The sequence below is a fragment of the Halichoerus grypus genome, chromosome 10 (assembly GCF_964656455.1).
Source record: "Halichoerus grypus chromosome 10, mHalGry1.hap1.1, whole genome shotgun sequence".
NCBI classification, from domain to species: Eukaryota; Metazoa; Chordata; class Mammalia; order Carnivora; family Phocidae; genus Halichoerus; species Halichoerus grypus.
In genome coordinates this window covers 111,540,410-111,558,753 of record NC_135721.1, presented here as the reverse complement: position 1 = coordinate 111,558,753, position 18,344 = coordinate 111,540,410, and the positions used below count along the sequence as shown (strand labels likewise).

The 18,344-nt window shown below is 50.0% G+C and overlaps 1 protein-coding gene across 4 annotated transcripts in view; it reads right to left on the bottom strand.

Moving 5' to 3' along the window:
- The window catches only part of COMMD7 (COMM domain containing 7), a 71,836-nt gene that overhangs the window by 28,441 nt on the left and 25,051 nt on the right, over positions 1-18,344 (bottom strand). Inside the window, exon 8 of one of the 4 annotated variants that reach the window (XM_036093276.2) lies at positions 10,862-11,184. The exons of 2 other annotated variants lie outside the window; for them this stretch is intronic. In XM_036093276.2, coding sequence (XP_035949169.1) covers positions 11,095-11,184 — 90 coding nt within the window. In that variant the 3' untranslated portion in view covers positions 10,862-11,094. Of the gene's footprint in view, positions 1-10,861; positions 11,185-18,344 lie in introns of those variants that run through there. One more of the 4 variants, XM_078057047.1, reaches the window with a different exon arrangement.

Here is an 18,344-nt window from a genome sequence, read left to right as displayed (position 1 = left end):
CACTCAAGGAAAAGATAAACCTTCTAGAGGCTCAGTATCATATAGTAATTAGGTGGTCTCTGGGGCTGACCGGCTTGGGTTCGAAACCCTGCTGCCCTCTAATTAGCTGTGTGACCTTGGTTTAGATACTTGACCCCTCTGGGCTTCTGTTTCCTCATCATTCACTGGCTGTGTGAATAATCTCTATCTCTGGGGGTGACCGGAAGGAGGTAATGGGTCTAAACCCTAAAAAAGTGCTTCGAGCAGTGCCCGACACATAGGAGGCGCTCATCACATGTTATCCTGTTATTGTTCTTGTTGTTACCATTGTTAACAGACAAGACAGCTAGGGCACAGGGACAGGAACGGACCTGCTCAGTGTCACACAGCCAACCTAAGGCAGAGCAGGAAGCAGAAGCTAAGTTTTCTAATCTCTGGCTCTTCAGGCTGCTCCACAGTTGAAATCGCCGGTGATCCCTTCCTTCAGACATTTACCATGTTCTCTTCACGTGGCAGATGCCAGCCATGCTGGCAGCCGGGGGCTGGGGGCACTGAGATGGTACAGCCTCATCTCTACAAAATTGAGCCTTTCCCAGGAAGGAAGAAGCTCTCTCTCAACCACTCTGCCCAAACACGGGCAGAGCCACACGCCGATTACAGCTTAGTCAAAACAGTGCTGGCCTGAGAACTGGGGGAGCCCGGGCCAAGCCCACCCCTGCCTGCCTTGCTCTGTGATGTGGGCAAAGGGCTTCATCTCTCTGATCTCAGCACCCCTGGCTGTGCACAGAAGTGAACAAATGTTAGCTGAGCACCTACTCTGTGAAGTCCCAACTTCAAGGTGGGGAAAAGGAACCAACTGCCAGTCAGACTGGGATGTGGCCTCCAAGGACATGGGCCCTACAGCCCAGATTTTCTGGAACTTTCTTGACTGACCCATTCATCTCATAAGAGCTATATGCATACGGGATCCTACATCCTAGCTTTTAAACTATAATTGGACATTATAACAAAGTTAATGAGAGTCTGGTTTACAAGATTTCACAGACCAATAACATTTCTAAAGAAACACTGGGGAACCTGCAAAGGACTGAACATTTGTTATTCTGCCAAGGAAGGCCCTTAAAACCAGTAAGAAATGGCGCTGGGAAAACCAGATATCCACATGCAAAAGAATGAAACTGGGCCCTTATGTTACCACACACAAAAATCAACTCAACATGGGGCACCTGAGTGGTTCAGTCGGCTGAGTGTCAGACTCTTGATTTCGGCTCAGGTCATGATCTCAGGGTCGTGAGATCGAGCCTTGCATCAGGCTCCGCACTGAGCATGGAGCCTGTTTAAGATTCTCTCCCCCTCTCCCTCTGCCCCTCCCTCTGCCTGCTCTCTCTCTAAAATAAAAATTAAAAAAATCAACTCAACATGGATTGAAGACTTAAATGTAGCACCTGAAACTATAAACTCCTAGAAGAACACGTAAGAGAAAAGCTTCGTAACACTGGTGTTGGCAATGATTTCCTGGATATGACACCAAAAGTACAGACAACAAAAGCAAAAATAGACAAGTGGGACTAAATCAAACTAAAAAGTTTCTGTCAGACAAAAGAAACAATCAACTGGGGGAGGGCACCTGACTGGTTCAGTGGGTAGAGCACGCGACTCTTGATCTCAGGGTCATAAGTTCAAACCCCATGTTGGGTATAAAGCTTACTTTAAAAAAATTTTTTTAAAAAGAAAGAAACAATCAACAAAATAAAAAGACGACCTACAGAATGAGAGAAAATATTTGGAAACCATACTCAATGGCAAAACAAACAAAAAACCTGATTAAAAAATGGGCAAAGGGAGGGGCTCCTGGGTGCCTCAGTTGGTTAAGCATCTGCCTTCGGCTCAGGTCATGATCCCAGTGTCCTGGGATCGAGCCCCAGTTCAGGCTCCCTGCTCAGTGGAGAGCCTGCTTCTCTCTCTCTCTCCCTCTGCCACTTCCCCTGCTTGTGCTCTCTTGCTCTCTCTCAAATAAATAAATAAAATCTAAAAAAAAAAAAAAAAAATGGGCAAAGGGGTGCCTGAGTGACTCAGTCAGTTAAGCGTCGGACTCTTGATTTTGGCTCAGGTCACAAACTTAGGGTCATGAGATAAATCCCCACGTCAGGCTCTAGGCTCGGCACAGAGTCTGTTTGTCCCTCCCTCTGCTCCTCCCCCTACTTGCGCTCTCTCTCTCAAATAAATAAATAAAATCTTTTTTAAAAATGGGCAAAGGACCTGAATAGATATTTCTCCAAAGAAGGCATACAAATGGCACATGAAAAGATTCAACATCTCTAATCATCAGGAAAATGGATATCAAACCACATGAGATATCACCTCACACGTGTTAGATGGCTATTTATCAAAAAGACAAGAGACAAGCATTGGAGGACATGGAGAAAAAAGGAGCCTTGTGCACTGTTGGTGGGAATGTAAAATGGTGCAGCTGCTAGCGAAAACAGTTTGGGGGTTCTTCAAAAAAATTAAAAATAGGGGTGCCTGGGTGTCTCAGTGCGGTAAACGTCTGACTCTTGATTTCAGCTCAGGTCATGATCTCAGGGTTGTGAGATTGAGCCCCATGTCAGGCTCCAAGCTGATTCTCTCTCTCTCTCCCTCTGCCCCTTTCCCCCAATCTCCCTCTATTTAAAAAAAAAAAAAAATTAAAACTAGAACTAGCATATGATCCAGCAATCCCATTTTTGGTATTTATTCAAAAGAACTGTAATCAGGATCTCAAAGAGGTATCTTCCCTCCCGTGTTCATTGCAGCATTATTCACAACAGCGAAGAGATGGAAACAACCTACATGTCCACTGATGCATGAATGGATAATGAAAATGTGGTCTATCCATACAGTGGAATATAATTCGGCCATAAAAAAGAAGGAAATCCTATCACATGCTACAAAGTGGATGAATCTTGAGGACATTATGCTAAGTGAAATAAGCCAGTCACAGAAGGACACATAGTGCACCATCCCACTTATAGGAGGTATCTAAAGTGGTCAAACTCAGGGACACCTAGGTGGTTCAGTTGGTTGAGCGTCTGCCTTCTGCTCAGGTCATGATCCCAGGGTCCTGGGATGGAGCCCCACATCGGGCTCCTTGCTCAGTGGGGAGCCTGCTTCTCCTTCTCCCTCTGCCTGCCACTCCCCCTGCTTGTGTTCTCTCTCTCACAAACAAGTAAAATCTTAAAAAAAAAAAAAAAAAAAAGAATAAAGTGGTCAAACTCAAACTCACAGAAACAGAAAGTAGAGTGGTGGTTCTCGGGGACTGAGGGCAAGAGGGATGGGAGCTGCAGGTCAGTGGGTACAGAGTTTCAGTCACATGAGATGAGTATTAGGGATCTGCTGTACAACATCGTGCATTTAGTCAGCAATACTGTACCACAGAATTAAAAATGTGCCAAGAGGGCAGAGCTCATGCTATATGCTTTTTACCACAATAAAAAAAAACAAGTAAACAACAAAGTACCTCCTGGAAAGGACATTAAAACACAAAAGAATAGGAAGGTCATCATCTCAGAATAAAGAATAGTCCTTCAAATTAAATAGCTTTTAAATAACCATAATGTGTGTGTGTGTGTGTGTGTGTGTGTGTGTGTGTGTGTGTGTGTCTTGATCTCTTGCTCTCTTTCTCCTCATACCGCCCCATCAACAATTTCTCATCACACGAGGCCTTCTATTTGGAAATCCGGGGGAGGAAGCCAGGGAGTCTGACCACTACCCCTCCCTCCCTGTTTTCTCCCAAGCCCACAGCACTCTGCACACACAGTTGCAGAAAGCTGCTTCTTTTGTTCACGCAGGCCTGGCTCTGCTGTCTGCTCACTGGGCTGTAAGCTCCAGAGGGGAGGGCGCGTCCCATTCTCTGTACCCCTCATCTACCCAGAACCGGCACCGGGGAGGAGCCTGTAAATACTGCTGGTGGGAAATGGATTCTGACTGACATTGGGAGGTGAAAAGGCGTCAGGCCTGGGAGACCACGAGAGGACCTGAGGAGGGGAAGAGTGGAAGGCAGCAAGGACAAGGGAGCGGAAAGGGAGTGTCCATAAAAGAAGTCGGCTGCCCCAACACCCCTCTGTAGTGAGGGGTCCCACCTCACAGCCTGGGAGGAAGGTGGGGAGGGAAGTGGGTAAGGGAAGTGGGGAGGGGTGGGAAGAAGCCCTGGAAAGAGGCCCTCCTGACTGGACCCACAGCTAGGACAAAGGGCAGGAAGAGTGTGAAGTAGGAGGTGGGAGGCCTGCCAGCCCCTCCTGGGACAGTCCGTCTGCCCCTCCTGCTCCCCTCCACACCGGCCCGAGATGCCTCAGCCCCACCAGCCAACCACAGGGAGAGCAAAGGGCGGAAGTGGCCGGGCCTTCAGACCTAGCTGCCGGAGATGGGCTCAACGGCCATGTGCCCCCACACCGGGGGCGCCCTGGCCACAACAGGTCCCAGAGGCCCAGGTGGGGCTCCAGGCGACATGGGAGGGCCAGGGAGACTCAGACAGCCACTTCAAAAACACACTGATCTTTCTGCTCACTCTTTCCCTCAGTCACCCACCCCAGCTTAAAACCCCCTCAGGGTCACCTTGTGCTCTTAAGATAAAGACAGAGGATGTGCTGGGCCAACTGCAGGCTCCCCTCCTCACCCTGCGCACATCTATGCCTCTTGCCCTAGCCATTTGGCTCCATTTACAATTATACATTTCTTTGTGAGATTTTTCAAATTTGCAGGGATGCATCTGATTTTGCTCACTGTGGCACCTCCAACAGGAAGCAAAGAGCCTGGTCACCTTAGTCACTAGGGCTGTTTGTTGGTGGAATGAATGAATCATCTGGGGAGGGAGGGCATGGGGGGGCAAAGGGTTTGCAGATCAGACAGGTTTGGGAAGCAAAGGCAGCTGAGACCCACTAGCTGTGTGACCTTGGGCAGGTCACTGCCTGGCCAGCCCTTGCCTGCTCAGCTGTAGATGGGTCTAACACGCCCACCTCTTGAGTGTCGAGCAGGAGCCATGCTGCCCAAAGAAGACTGGTTCCTTTACACTTTTTTTTTAAATCCAGCCTTTTCAGGGGCGGCTGGGTGGCTCAGTCGTTGGGCGTCTGCCTTCGGCTTGGGTCGTGATCCCGGGGTCCTGGGATCGAGCCCCACATCGGGCTCCCTGCTCGGTGGGAAGCCTGCTTCTCCCTCTCCCACTCCCCCTGCTTGTGTTCCCTCTCTCGCTGTGTCTCTCTGTCAAATAAATAAATAAAATCTTTAAAAAAAAAAATCCAGCCTTTTCATTTTATGGACAGGACACTTCGGGGCAGTGATCTACCCAGTCTCATTTATGTTTAAATACACCAAAAAGGGAGTGCAAACTGGTGCAGTGCCAACTTTTTTTGGAAAAAGGCTTAGATGTAACTTGCCTACATCTAAAATGCCCATGTCCACCAATCCTGCCCTTGTGCTTCTAGGAATTTATCCTACAGAAAAAATGTATGTGGGTTTATTTATTTGATACTCAGGAAAAAAGTACAGTATGTTGTTATAATAAGGGAGAAAGAGCAAGCCAGAAAACACGGAGTATTTTTAGAACCAACCACCAGGAGGCACCTCTGGGTCAGGGGCTCCGTCAGATTAGCCCACAGCGCCGGGACTTCAGTGACAAACACACATGATAACACCCAGACCTTCTCAAAAGTCAGGCCAGCCTCGCTTCATCTTAGCCTCGAAGCTTTTGTTACTGACATTATCTACATGTTTGGCATCCTCTTTGTCCTTCCTCACAATGCCCCTTACCACAAACAAACAAACAAACAAACAAAGAGAAAGCAATTCTCTCTTCTATCCTTATATTGTTCTGCTGGGATGATTTCTGTCCAGGTCTCAGTCTCTCAAAACTCCTCGGTTAGGGGACGCCTGGCTGGCTCAGTTTGTAGAGCACGTGACTCTTGATCTCAGGGTTGTGAGTTCAAGCCCCATGTTGGGCATAGAGCTTACTTAAAAACAAAACAAAACCAAAAACTCCTCGGTTAGAATTCACTTCATAAGAATTTGGAACTTGACTTGCACGAGGTCTTTCATGGATTTCGTGACAAACGGATGCTATACATCTGATTTCTAGGGACAGGTGGGGAAACCGGGGCCCTGCACAATGGCCGAGAGGAGAGAACCTGGGGGCCCATTGTTGCCTAAATAAAGCCTTGACCTCAGACTCCAGGTGCATCCTCAACCCTCAAACCTCTCCTACTGCCTCCCCTGCTCCCTGCATTTTCGCCTGTTTCCATGTCTGTAAATGCAGTCTTTCCTTCCAGTCCTGTGTGAACTTGTCTTCTATCCTTCTCCCTGATGGGGAGAGTGTCTGTGCATTTTCTGCCTGCCTCGGGTGGGGGGCCCTCCCGGTGGGCCACAGTTCCCATCACGCCACCCCTAACTGCACACATCACTGTGTCTCTACCCCAAGGAGTCCAGGCAAGGATTCCTCGCCTCCCTCAGAAGCACCGGGATAAAATCACCAGCCAACAGTTTCCTTCCCACCCCTGCACCCTCTGCTGCAGACCCGGCCCCCTGCAGAGCCCCGGTGCCCGGGATCAGAGATGAGCTAGCTGACAGTGGGGCCTGCTATTTGCGCTGGGAATCAGTCCCATCCCCACCAGTGACAGGAGTAGGGATGCCTCCTCACAGGACCCAATCTCCTACAAGATACTCCGAGTTTCTAGGGACCCCCTGGGTTTTCCTCCCACCCCTCCCTCTCCCCCACTGCGAAGGCTCCGTGTGCTTCCTGCAGGACCTTCCCCTCCAGTTTGGGCCAGACTGCTCCCACAGGAGGACATTCGCTATATTCGCTTTTTCGGCTGCATTGGGCATCAAGATTCTTGGGCTCTGGCGGCGCCCCCCTCTGGGCCCTGGCCCGCAGTCTTGAGGACCCCAAGTCTGCATGCCGTGTTCTTCCCTCCCCCCATTCAGCAGTGTTTCACTATGCTAGACTTCTAAGGAGGAAAAAGGAATAATAAAGAATCTTACTTGTTCCTGGCCTCTAGGCTGTTTATAATGACAGTTCATGAGGAACTGGGCTCAGAGCTGAAAACACTCCATTTTGGAGGGGTGAGACCTGGAGGGGAGGGAGGCAGAGAGGAAAGAGGTGGTGACAGCCTCTATTCTGGTCTCCTGCCTCCCTCTCTCCTCACCCCTCACAGAGGCGTGACGGGAAGGCCTTTTGACAAAAAAAATCCTTCCAGACTTTCCACCCTCCAGGAGCAGTATTTGGTGTACTGAACAAGGCCCCATGGGATCCAGCACACCTGCTCATTCATTCATTCATTCATCAAATATGTATCCAGCACCTAATCCTGGGCAGGGGAGAGAGAGACAGTGAAAGGTGCAACACATAAACGCATTGTTGCACCTGATGTCAAGTGGCACAAAGAGCCATGGGGAATGAGAAGATGCGGAGGCCTCCTGGGGGAGAGGACACTTGAGCTGAGGGCTGCCTAATGAGGAGGAGGCCACTGGACAGAAGAGCCCCAGAGGGAGTGGTGGAGAGGCCCGCAGGACCGGAAGCAAGAGGAGAAGCAGGGGCTGGATCATGCGGGACAGACAGCCTGACGGAGAGGGAAACCAAGGCACAGAGCCAGGTGAGTTGCACATGGACCTGAAGCTATTTAGATGCGCAACCCACCCAACCCTTTGTTCAAACAGTTCTGAATCACCTGATGTGGGTCATGTGTCCACCCGGGGTTTCCAATTTCAAGGATATTACTTATATGCTCTATCTACCGTATCAGTTGGTGCCTGAGGAAGAAAACCCCACCCAGGAACATGGATCCAGCAACCACATACCAAGCACCTCCTAGGTCTGGGGCCTTCTAGGACGCTGGGTGGTGGGGCGGAGCAGCTCCAGGCACCCCCGCAGGCCCGTTTATCAGCTCCCACAGAGGGACAGAAACCACCAGCTCAGGATGTGGCAGGTGCGAATGGAAGAGGAAGTGCATGATCTGTTGCCGGGCTCCTTCCCAAAGCAGTCTGGGCGGCACTCTGCTTCTCCTGGTGCCAGGGGTTTCTGAAATGAGCGCACATCAGGCCCACACTCCCAAGAGGAACTCAGTGAAGTGAGGGGAAGCAGAGAGTCGTACTCTGAGGCTCAGAAGCGGGGGGTGGGGGGGGGGGAAGAGCCCTGCCTCCCTCCTCCCCCTGCAGAGACTTCCATCCAACAATAATGGGTGTCGGCTGTGGGGTACCAGGCGCTAGGATTACAGGAGCTCACGGTCTAGTTGGCAGACACATATATAAAGCAAGTACAGTGCAGCTGCTCAGATGGAGGTCCCATCAAGGTGCTGGGGGGTCGCCTCCATCCAGGGACAGTGTCCAGTGTAATGCGAGGGGTGTTACACCAACAAGCACAGCCACCTTCAGCAGTGATGGCTGTCGCGGACTGGCTCACTGTGGGTGCCAAGCACGCACACCTGGCTTCGCATACGCCTCCAACAGCCCCAGAGTAGGGATTCCTCCCATCTTATTATTATTATTTTTTAAAGTAAGCTCTATGCCCAAGGTGGGGCTTGAACTCATGACCCTGAGATCAAGAGTCACATGCTCCACTGACTGAGCCAGCCAGGCGCCCTGGAATAGCTTCCATTTTAGAGATGGGGAAATTGAGGCACGCAGAAGGGAGCAACTTGCCCATGGGGGCCCAGGCAGCAAGGGCAGGTCTGGAAGGAGGAAGCTGGCACGCTGGTTCCAGAGATGTTCCCCCGAAGTACAGCCCCACTGACAGGGGCTTCCAGGAGCCGCACATGTTTAAACTTGCCAGCTTGTTCCATTTTGTTTGCATCATTAGCCACCCTTGCTACTTCCGGCCCCTCTCAGCTAGCAAGGCGGAGCCTCTTTACAGGGGTGTGCCACCAAGACCAGGAGGAGGGGGCAGGCCTGACTCAGCCTGCAGACACGCCTGGGAGGAGAAGACCTTGACCCAGATGCTCCTCAGCAACTAGATTTTCTAAGCCCTCCAGAGGCTGCCCCCTCCCCTCCACCTCCATTGCCTGCAGCCGGCTGCAAATTGCTTCCAAATGTTGATAATTACAGCAGGCCCAATCTAATCAACACCTGAGAGGGAGGAACCGGGGGCTCCTCCTTCCAGTGTCCCAGAGCATTTGGCATCCTTAGCTCCCCTGAGCCTTTAGGACGGAGGCCAGATTTGGGTCATGGACCCCGTTCTCTGAGGCCTGAGCTCAGTGACTTGCCCAAGGTCATGCAGACCTTTCAGGCAAAGGAGGTGGTTAGAGCTCAGCTTCCACGTACCTAAGCAGTGCCTTTCCTTTCCTGAGCTGAACAAGCCTTGGAGGAAGAGCGGAAGACCCACAGAAAGGGACTCTGGTAGCTAGTGTCCAGCCCTCTGCAAAGCTCTGAGCCTTGACAGGATGATTTCAAAAGGAAAACATTGGCACTAGCAGGGATCTCAACAGCACCTAGTTTAAACCCTTTCTGGTAGAGATGGGGTAACGGAGGCGCAGAAGAAGGGCATAGTTTGCCCAAGTTCACACAGCAAGTTAGATACAAACCCCAGACTCCCCCATTCCATCCTCTGTGGCACCCAGTAAGAGGGGCTCTTCCTCCAAATTCACCCTCTTCACAGGCTTTCCCTCCCAGAGGGAGTGAAGTGTAAGGAATGGCTTTAGTGCTAGGCAGACGGGTTTGAAGCCTCACTCCCCTACTCAATTACTGTGTGTCTTTGGGCAAATGAATTCCCCTCTCTGAGCCTGTTTCCTCATCTGTAAAATGGGGAAAGTAGTAACTGCTTCTTAATGTTGTAGTAAGAAGTTGATGAAATAAGGTGTCCACAGGATGGAATGTTCCACCTGGGCCCCTGGCAGTCCTTCCTGGTACCTAGTAGGTGGTCAGACATTCCACAGATTCCCTTCCCTATCTCCCTCACTTTCCCAAGCTCAGAGACACACAACTGCCCAGTCTCTGAGGCAGGCTTGGAAATCCTCCCATGCTGGCCACAAGCACAGGGCTTCTCTCTGGAATGGTTTCTCTGACCTCGGGGAGATGACAGAGCCTGTCTGAGAATTCTCTGGGGAGAAAGCTCCCAAGGGCCAGAGCATGGATGGTGAAGGCAGAATCCCTCCTCACTCTGTCTCCTTGGCTTCCTGAGAGCTCAGCCCCCTCTCTCCTTTCCCCCCAAGAACCTCCTGGCTGTAGAGGCCTGCTGGGCAGAGGGGCTCTTAGGGAGCAGCCGTCCTCTCCCCGTCCCCCTCCCTCAACGCCCCCCCCCCCCCCCCCCCCCCCCCCGCCCAAGCCCCACCGCCTGCGGACACAAGGCTGCTGAGAGCTGCAAGGGAGTGAGGCGGGCACTGGAGCTGAAAGCTGCTGAAAGCTGCTGACAGCAGGCCTCTGAGGAGGAGCACGATGGGGAGGAGCGGGGGAAGGAAAAGAAAGGAGGAGGAGGAGGAGAGGGGCCTGGTGGGTCCCGCTGCTTCCCCCAGGGCCTGCAGTGGACAAGCTAAGAAAAGCTCCGGGGTAGAAAACCGCCAAAGATGCACAGTTGCCCTCCCCACCGAGCGGGAGGGCCCTTCCTTCCCTGGAGCCAGCTGCCCAAGCAGATTAGTACTGGGCTCCGGAAAAGCAGGCCCCACACACCAGCCTGCGGGAGGCTGCCAGCTGAGTCAGCCTCTCTACCTGTCAGGAAATCATTCATAAAAAATGACACCTTCCCAGCGCCCAGCTCCTGGCCTCACCCCAACCACTGTCCCCGAGCCAGCTACACAGCACAACGACATTGCCTCCAGCCTCCTCCCTCCTGCCTCTCTCCCACCCACTTTACACTTCCCTCCTGGGATAAAGACGAATGAGACCAACATGAAATAAGGCCAGCTCAGCCTTGGTAAATCAGTATTTACTGGTCGCTTGCCCTGGGGACAACAGCGGAGTCAAGAACAGCAACAACTTCACTCAATTATGAACAAACGTCAGCGCCATGGCTTCCAAAAGATTTTCACGGTCACGGCCATGCCAGTGGTGGACACTTCTTTATCTTCAGTTTATGTATGGATAGCTAGAGGCTCCCAGTGAGCCAATCCTCCCACAAGGGAAAACAGGTCCACAGTGGGGACTTGCTCCAGGTCACACGTGCGCTCAGACGTTAGGCCCATGTCCCTCAAAAGGAGATGATATTCCATGTTGTTCTTCTTTCTTCCCATCACTCAAACCCTGATGTACTCTTACCTGGGACATAAAACGCAGGTTGCTCTCCTGAAGAATTGAATTCCTTATCACAGCCCTGTGTGCCTGGGCCCTGCTAACCTCTGCCCTCATTACACTCCCTCTTGCTCTCCTTCTCCAGCCACCCTGGCCTCCTCATTTCTCAAACACATCAACCATGCCAGGGCCTTTGCATAGACCACCCTTCTGTCTACCATAGGTTACTTGCCAGGCTTCCTAACATCCTCCAGGACTAGATCCCTTGTCACCTCCTCAAAGAGACCTTCCCTGACCACCATAAGAAGCCCCCCCCAACACACACATTATTCCCTATCCTCGAATGAAAATAGTTCCTAACCCATTTTACGATTATGTACTTCTTTACCTATCTACTGTTTGTTTCCACAAGTAGAGTAAGCCTGGAGGTTGGTTTTGCTCACCATGGTGTCCCCATGCCTGATGTAAAGCAGACCCTTGGTAAATATTTGTTGTGTGAATAACAGAAGCCCTCAGGCTGGCACTTGAGTCCCTCTAATCTCTCACCGTGTCGCCAAGTTGACCAATCAAATGAACATGTCCATTTCATTCACTGTTCTTACCTCTTTTTAACCTTGATTTTTTTTTTTTTTTTAGTTTATTTATTTAAGTACTCTTTATACCCAACATGGGACTCGAACTTACAACCCCGAGATCAAGAGTCACATACTCTTCCAACTGAGCCAGCCAGGCACCACCCCCCTCCCCACCCCCACCCCCAGCCCCGTTCTTATTTGACATTCATGAGAGAGAGAGGCTCAAAAGAGCACTGGAGGGTGGGGGTGGAGCCAGGAGTTTGGAGCCCAGGTACAGGGCTACTCTGCCCCACCCGCTCAGGCAGGCGCCCTGGACAGCAGGGCCCTGTGGATGATGGTATGTTAGAGCATTCTGTAAGACACTCCACAAACTGCTGTTATGCTATTCTCTGTGGCCCCAAGAGTCAGTCATCAAACACCCACAGCTTCATGAGAAGGGTTTTGAGCTGTGTCTGGTTCACCCTTCTGATCAACCTCTAAGCCACTAGGACACAGACCTACGTTAGAAGCCAAAGCAAATACATCCAAACGATAGGATCGAGGGTTCTGAGCATTGTTCGTACTTGAGAATCACCCCAGGAGCCTGTTAAAAAATGCAGATGCCCCTGGCGCCTGGGTGGCTCAGTTGGTTAAGTATCTGCCTTTGGCTCAGGTCATGATCCCCAGGGTCCTGGGATGGAGTCCTGCATTGGGCTCCCTGCTCAGCGGGGAGTCTGCTTCTCCCTCTGACCCTCCCTGCTGCTCGTGATCTCTCTCTCTCAAATAAATAAATAAAATCTTTAAAAAAAAAATGCAATGCCCCAATCCCTCCCCATCCCATCCCACGCTAGTTTCACAAGTCTGGGCTGGGGCAAAGCAAACGCCCAGGGGGATTCTGATGCACACCGAAGGCTCGCAGTGTTTCCAAACCCCGGCCATGCACTGGAACTACCTGAGGAGCTTCTGAAAGTACCGCTGCCAGAGATCCTGACTCAAGGGCTGGGGACCTGCCATTGGCATTTTCAAACATTCCTCGAGTATCTGTGGTGCCGCCGGCATTAAGAACCAAGGCCTAGATGCTTGTTTTCTAGATTATTCCAGCTGACCCAAGTCAGAGGACCTGGGTCATTTGTGGGAGGTGGATGTTCAGGGTCAAGGTCACCCAACTGCTGTGCCCAGCACTCCTGGGAACACTGAATACTTACTATGGGCTGTGCTGGACCCATCCCCTGCCCTGAGGCCTTCACTCCCACATGAGCTAGGAGAAGGGCAAGACCAGAGGCAGGGCACAGATGCTCCTGTCACTCTCCTGCGTAACACCTGGCCTGACTCCCTTTAGGACCAAGTCCCAAGGCTGGCCTGGTAGGATCTGACCCCTTACTATCTTCCCAGCCCAACATTAACCCTGGGTCTCTGTCATCTTAAACCGTGTCTAGTTGTGAGGGTCAGGCCCCTTCTCACCTCCCTACGAAGGCAACACTGTTGCCCCCAGCAGTACCATCACCCCACCTTGCTGGCCTGCCTGGCTCCTGCTGGTGCCTCTCCCCAGTCTAAGTCAGACACGCCCCTTCCGGGCTTAGGGTGTGCCCCACATGCTTCCTCCAGTGGGCATCTGTGACACTGCCCTGGGGTCACTGTCCCTAAAAGCAAAGCTGAGCATTCCCCACATCCAACCCAGGCACGTAGGGGTCTAGGGGAGCAGAGGGTAAGCAGGGGCAAGATGTGGTTTCAGGCTACTTTGGCCAGGTCTTAGAGAACAGACAGCCTCAGGCAGGGCATTCAGAGAAGAGACTATTCTGTACCAACCCAAAAACTAGAAGGTTGCCACAAGAATGGAAACCTATAAATTGACAGGCTAGGAATTATAAATTACTTTATCACTTGGTTAAAATCCAGACACTGTTGGGCTGCCTGGGTGGCTCAGTCGTTAAGCGTCTGCCTTCGGCTCAGGTCATGATCTCAGGGTCCTGGGATCGAGCCCCTCATCGGGCTCCCTGCTCGGCGGGAAGCCTGCTCCTCCCTCTCCCACTCCCCCTGCTTGTGTTCCCTCTCTCGCTGTGTCTCTGTCAAATAAATAAAATTAAAAAAAAAAAATCCAGACACTGTTGTACCAGCCATGGGCCGTTGGGCAAGCTATTTAACCTCTCTGAACCTCAGTCTCCTCATCTGTACAATGGAGATCATTATAGCTCTAAGTCAGGGTTGTTTAAAAGCTGTAAAACAAAACAAAAAAGCTGTAAAACAAGCCAACGTATATAAAGCACTTAAGGCAGTGCCTGGCATAAAGAATCACTTAGTAAATGTGAGCAATTATTATTGTTATTATTACTCATGGAACACCCATGCTGAAAAGGCCTTTAGAGATCACCTAAATGAACTCCTACATTTTACGGTTGGAACTGAGGCAGGAAAGAGGAAGGTCTCACTGGAGCTCTGTCCAGCCCTCGCAAACCCAGAGTAGGACCCAGTCGACAGGGTCCTCTTGCAGGCCACTGGGAAGAGCTGGTGGGGGCTGCCAGGAATCAGCTGATGGGCTGGCAGGATCCCAGCCTGGACTTTCCAATGACTTGGAGCCCAACAGAGTCCCAACATCTTGGCTCTGTTTCCAGCAAAATCGTTGAGCATATTTTAGGATCAGCAAAAACCCACAATGCCTTTGGCTGAGCACTTTTCCTCTTCTTGTTGAAGCCCAGGGGTATTTTCTAGGAAATTGAGTCCATCTGTTTCTGATTCATTTGTACTTAACTCATCACCAAGCTGTTTTGTAAGAGCCCTTTGATGTGAAAGCCGCCTTATCCCATAAGCCTCTGTAAGCCTTTATTTAGTCAACAGTAGGTAAACGGTCTCTCAGAAGAGGCCAGAGGCAGCTTCTTGATCTCCCTCAACACACTGGCCATGGCCAGGAGAAGGGAAAGTGTGGCCCTGGCACTCCCCCTCCTTGGGCCTGTCAGGACCAAGCAACAGCTCCTGTGTCTGCAAGGGGGCCTCCCCAACCACCCAGCGCCTCTCCTCCGGGGCCAGTGCTCCCCCTTGTCCACCATGCGCAGCCTGTCCACATGGATTTACGACTTCCTGTGTGTTGCCTGGGTTTCTCGAACTTCAAGTTCCTCGAAGATGAGAGGCCAGGCCTCCTAATTCACTGTGCCCCTGCCATCCCAGCGCCATGCCTTGTACACAGTTACAGGGACCATTACTTCCAAACCAAAAACCTACGGAAAAGATCTCACAAGCTTTAAGGGCCCCCAAAGGGACAAGGGGGCAGAATATTGAAATTGGGGCTGCCATATACACAGCAAGCAGCTAAAAGAACCATTGATTGAACTGCACACAGTAGAGTATAAAGGGAAGAATCTGCCTCCCCCTCCCTCTGACATCCAGACAAAGCACTCCACAAGTCTCAAATCTGCCCTGTTTCATACAGCAGGATGAAAAAAAAATTGAAGAACCCCCTAATCCAATAGATGAAACTCTTCACTAAATTCAAGGGTGACTGAGTTATAAGATATTCCTGGAAGAAGCCAAGCAAGGTGTTTTAAGGGCTGTCCCTAAATTTCAAGGCTCCACAACCCATGATCCAGAAGCATCTCTGTCAGAGGTAGACTGTTGGCAGGGTCCCCGTTGTTGGCAGGGTCCCTGTTGGGCTGGTCATCTTCTGTGTTTATTAAAGATGTATTCAGGGGTCTCTCAAAGGCAGGGGATGGTGTATGTAATCCAGTGGTTCTCAAATTGGAGCATATATCACAATCACACCCCGAGGGCTTGTTAAAACACAGATCACTAGGTCCCACCCCAGAATTCCTGACTCAGTAGGTCTAGAGCAGGGTCTTTTTTTTTCTTTTTTTAAGATTTTATTTAATTATTTGAGAGAGAGGACATGAGTTGGGGAAGGAGCAGAGGGAGAAGCAGACTCCCATGGAGCAGGGAGCCCAATGTAGGACTCGATCCCAGGACCCCAGGATCATGACCTGAGCCATCGGCAGATGCTTAACCGACTGAGCCACCCAGTGGCCCTTAGAGCAGGGTCTAAGACTGTATTTCTAGCAAGTTCCCAGGTAATGCTGATGCTATTGGTCTAGGGACCACACTTTGAGAACCACTGGTCTAGCCAGTCCCTCTGTCCTGGGATGAAAATTTTAGGGGAGGGGTGTAGCTACCCAGTGTCAATGGCTCAGTTGGTTAAGCGTCTGCCTTCAGCCCAGGTCATGATCCCAGGGTCCTGGGATCAAGCCCCACATCAGGCTCCCTGCTCAGTGGCAAACCTGCTTCTCCCTCTTCCTTTCCCTCTGTGATCTCTCTTGCTCTCTCTCAAATAAAGAAATAAAATCTTAAAAAAAAAAAAAAAAAAGGAGGCAGATTTGAACCCTAGTCTGACTCCAAAGCTCAAACTCATTCTACCACATCATCAGGAAGCATTAAAGGCCATGCAAGCTCTGGGAGGCAAAGCACTAAAGCTTCTCTTTCTGTCTTTACCCTCCCTCCCCGCTTTTTTTTTTCTTTCCCTCCTTTCCTTCTTGATTTTATAACAGGAGTGTTACGCTAAAGCTTTTCTGAGTCAAATGTACTGTCAAGATGTTCAGGTTTGGGGGCACCTGGGTGGTTCAGTCAGTTATGTGTCAACTCTTGGTTTTGGCTCAGGTCATGATCTCAGGGTCGTAAGATGGAGCCCCACGTTGGGCTTCACACTCAGCCCGGAGTCTGCTTGTCCCTCTCCCTCCCCCACTCATGCTCATGCTCTCTAAAATAAATAAATAAAATCTTAAAAAGAAAAAAAAAAATGTTCAGGGTTGGATCTAGGGGAGTGACAATGAAAAGAAATGGTAAGGAGCTGGTTCCAGAGGGGCCATGGAAGAGAAGTGGGACTACCAGCTAGAAGAATGGAAGACTCCTAGGTTATGGGTCCAGACCAGCCCTGGGGAATCATCATAGCCTTGTTAGGGACAAAGTATCCAGCATTAATTCAGGTAGTTGGTATGAAGGAAGTTCAATTGTTTGGGTTGAAATATTTTTTACAAAAATAATAGGTGTTCTTTGCAATCCGGGGGGCAGGGAAGACGGTTGTTTTGAATTTTCACCATTTTCAGTTCTGTTTGAACATATGATTATGCACCTTTCATGTATTATCTCTACAAATAGAGCACACTAATTTACGTTCATATTGAAAAATTTAGAAACTACAAATAAGCGGGCGCCTGGGTGGCTCAGATGGTTAAGCATCTGCCTTCGGCTCAGGTCCTGATCCCAGGGTCCTGGGATCGAGTCCCACATCAGACTCCCTGCTCGGAAGGGGGCCTGCTTCTTCCTCTCCCTCTGCTGCTCCCCCTGCTTGTGCTCTTTCGTTCTCTCTGTCAAATAAATAAATAAAATCTTAAAAAAAAAATAAGCAAAAGAAAAAATTAAAAACCTGTAATTCTATGTAAACATTTTTTCCAAGAGTAGGTTCACTTTGATCTGTTTTGCAACCTGATTTTTTTGCCTATACATCATGACCATGATCCCTTAGATAATACTGTCTTCTTCAGTGTCAACATCAGTGGCTGTATGCTATCCCATTCTATACCTATACCATAATGTATATAACTGATCCCCTATTGCCTAATTCTAAGTTGTTCTCAATTAGTTGCTATTATAAATTTTAGTTTATTTTTAGACTATTACCTTTTGGTCATCATAGGATCACCCATGGTTCAAGTAAAGCCCAATTTGGAAAAATGTTTAAAGATTCTTCCTACTTTTTCTTTTTTTTTTTAAGATTTTATTTATTTATCTGAGAGAGACACAGCGAGAGAGGGAACACAAGCAGGGGGTGTGGAGAGGGGAGAAGCAGGCCTCCCGCGGAACAGGGAGCCCGATGTGGGGCTCGATCCCAGGACCCTGGGATCATGACCCAAGCTGAAGGCAGACGCTTAACGACTGAGCCACCCAGGCACCCCAGATTCTTCCTACTTTAAAACAGAATAAGAAATAAAATATTATTGGAGTGCCTGGGTGGCTCAGTCAGTTAAGCGTCTGCCTTCAGCTTGGGTCATGATCCTAGGGTCCTGGGATCACATCCCACATTGGACTCCCTGCTCAGCGGGGAGTCTGCTCCTCCCTTTCCCCCACCCCACCCCGCCCCGCCCCCGGCATATGCTCTCTCACTCTCAAATAAATAAATAAAATCTTTAAAAGAAAATATTATTGGAGATGTTTCAGTGGGGGTTAGCTTGTGTAATACTTCCTAGTTTAAGTTCTGTTAAAACCTTTCCAATTTTATGGAATTTTAGGGAATGTGGATTATCTCTTAAACAAACAAAAACCCTTTCTAGTTGGGAGTTAGATGACCAAGGCTCCAAATGTCGCCCTGTGACCCCATGCAAGTGTAACCCTTGGTGTATCCTTCTTCTCAGACCTGGTGTAACAACTCCCAACTCTGAGGGTGTCTTGAGCTTCAGATGAGATGATGCCTGTGAAGGAATGAATGCTGGAAACTATCCTACTATTCTTGATTCATAATCATCAATGCGGGAAACAACACATTCCATTGGTCAGCAGTAAATGGACAAAAATAAAACACCTGGATGTATCCATACCCTGAAATACAAGCCAGGTGTAAAAAGGAAAAAACTCCTGATGTGTCAGTAACGTAGACGAACC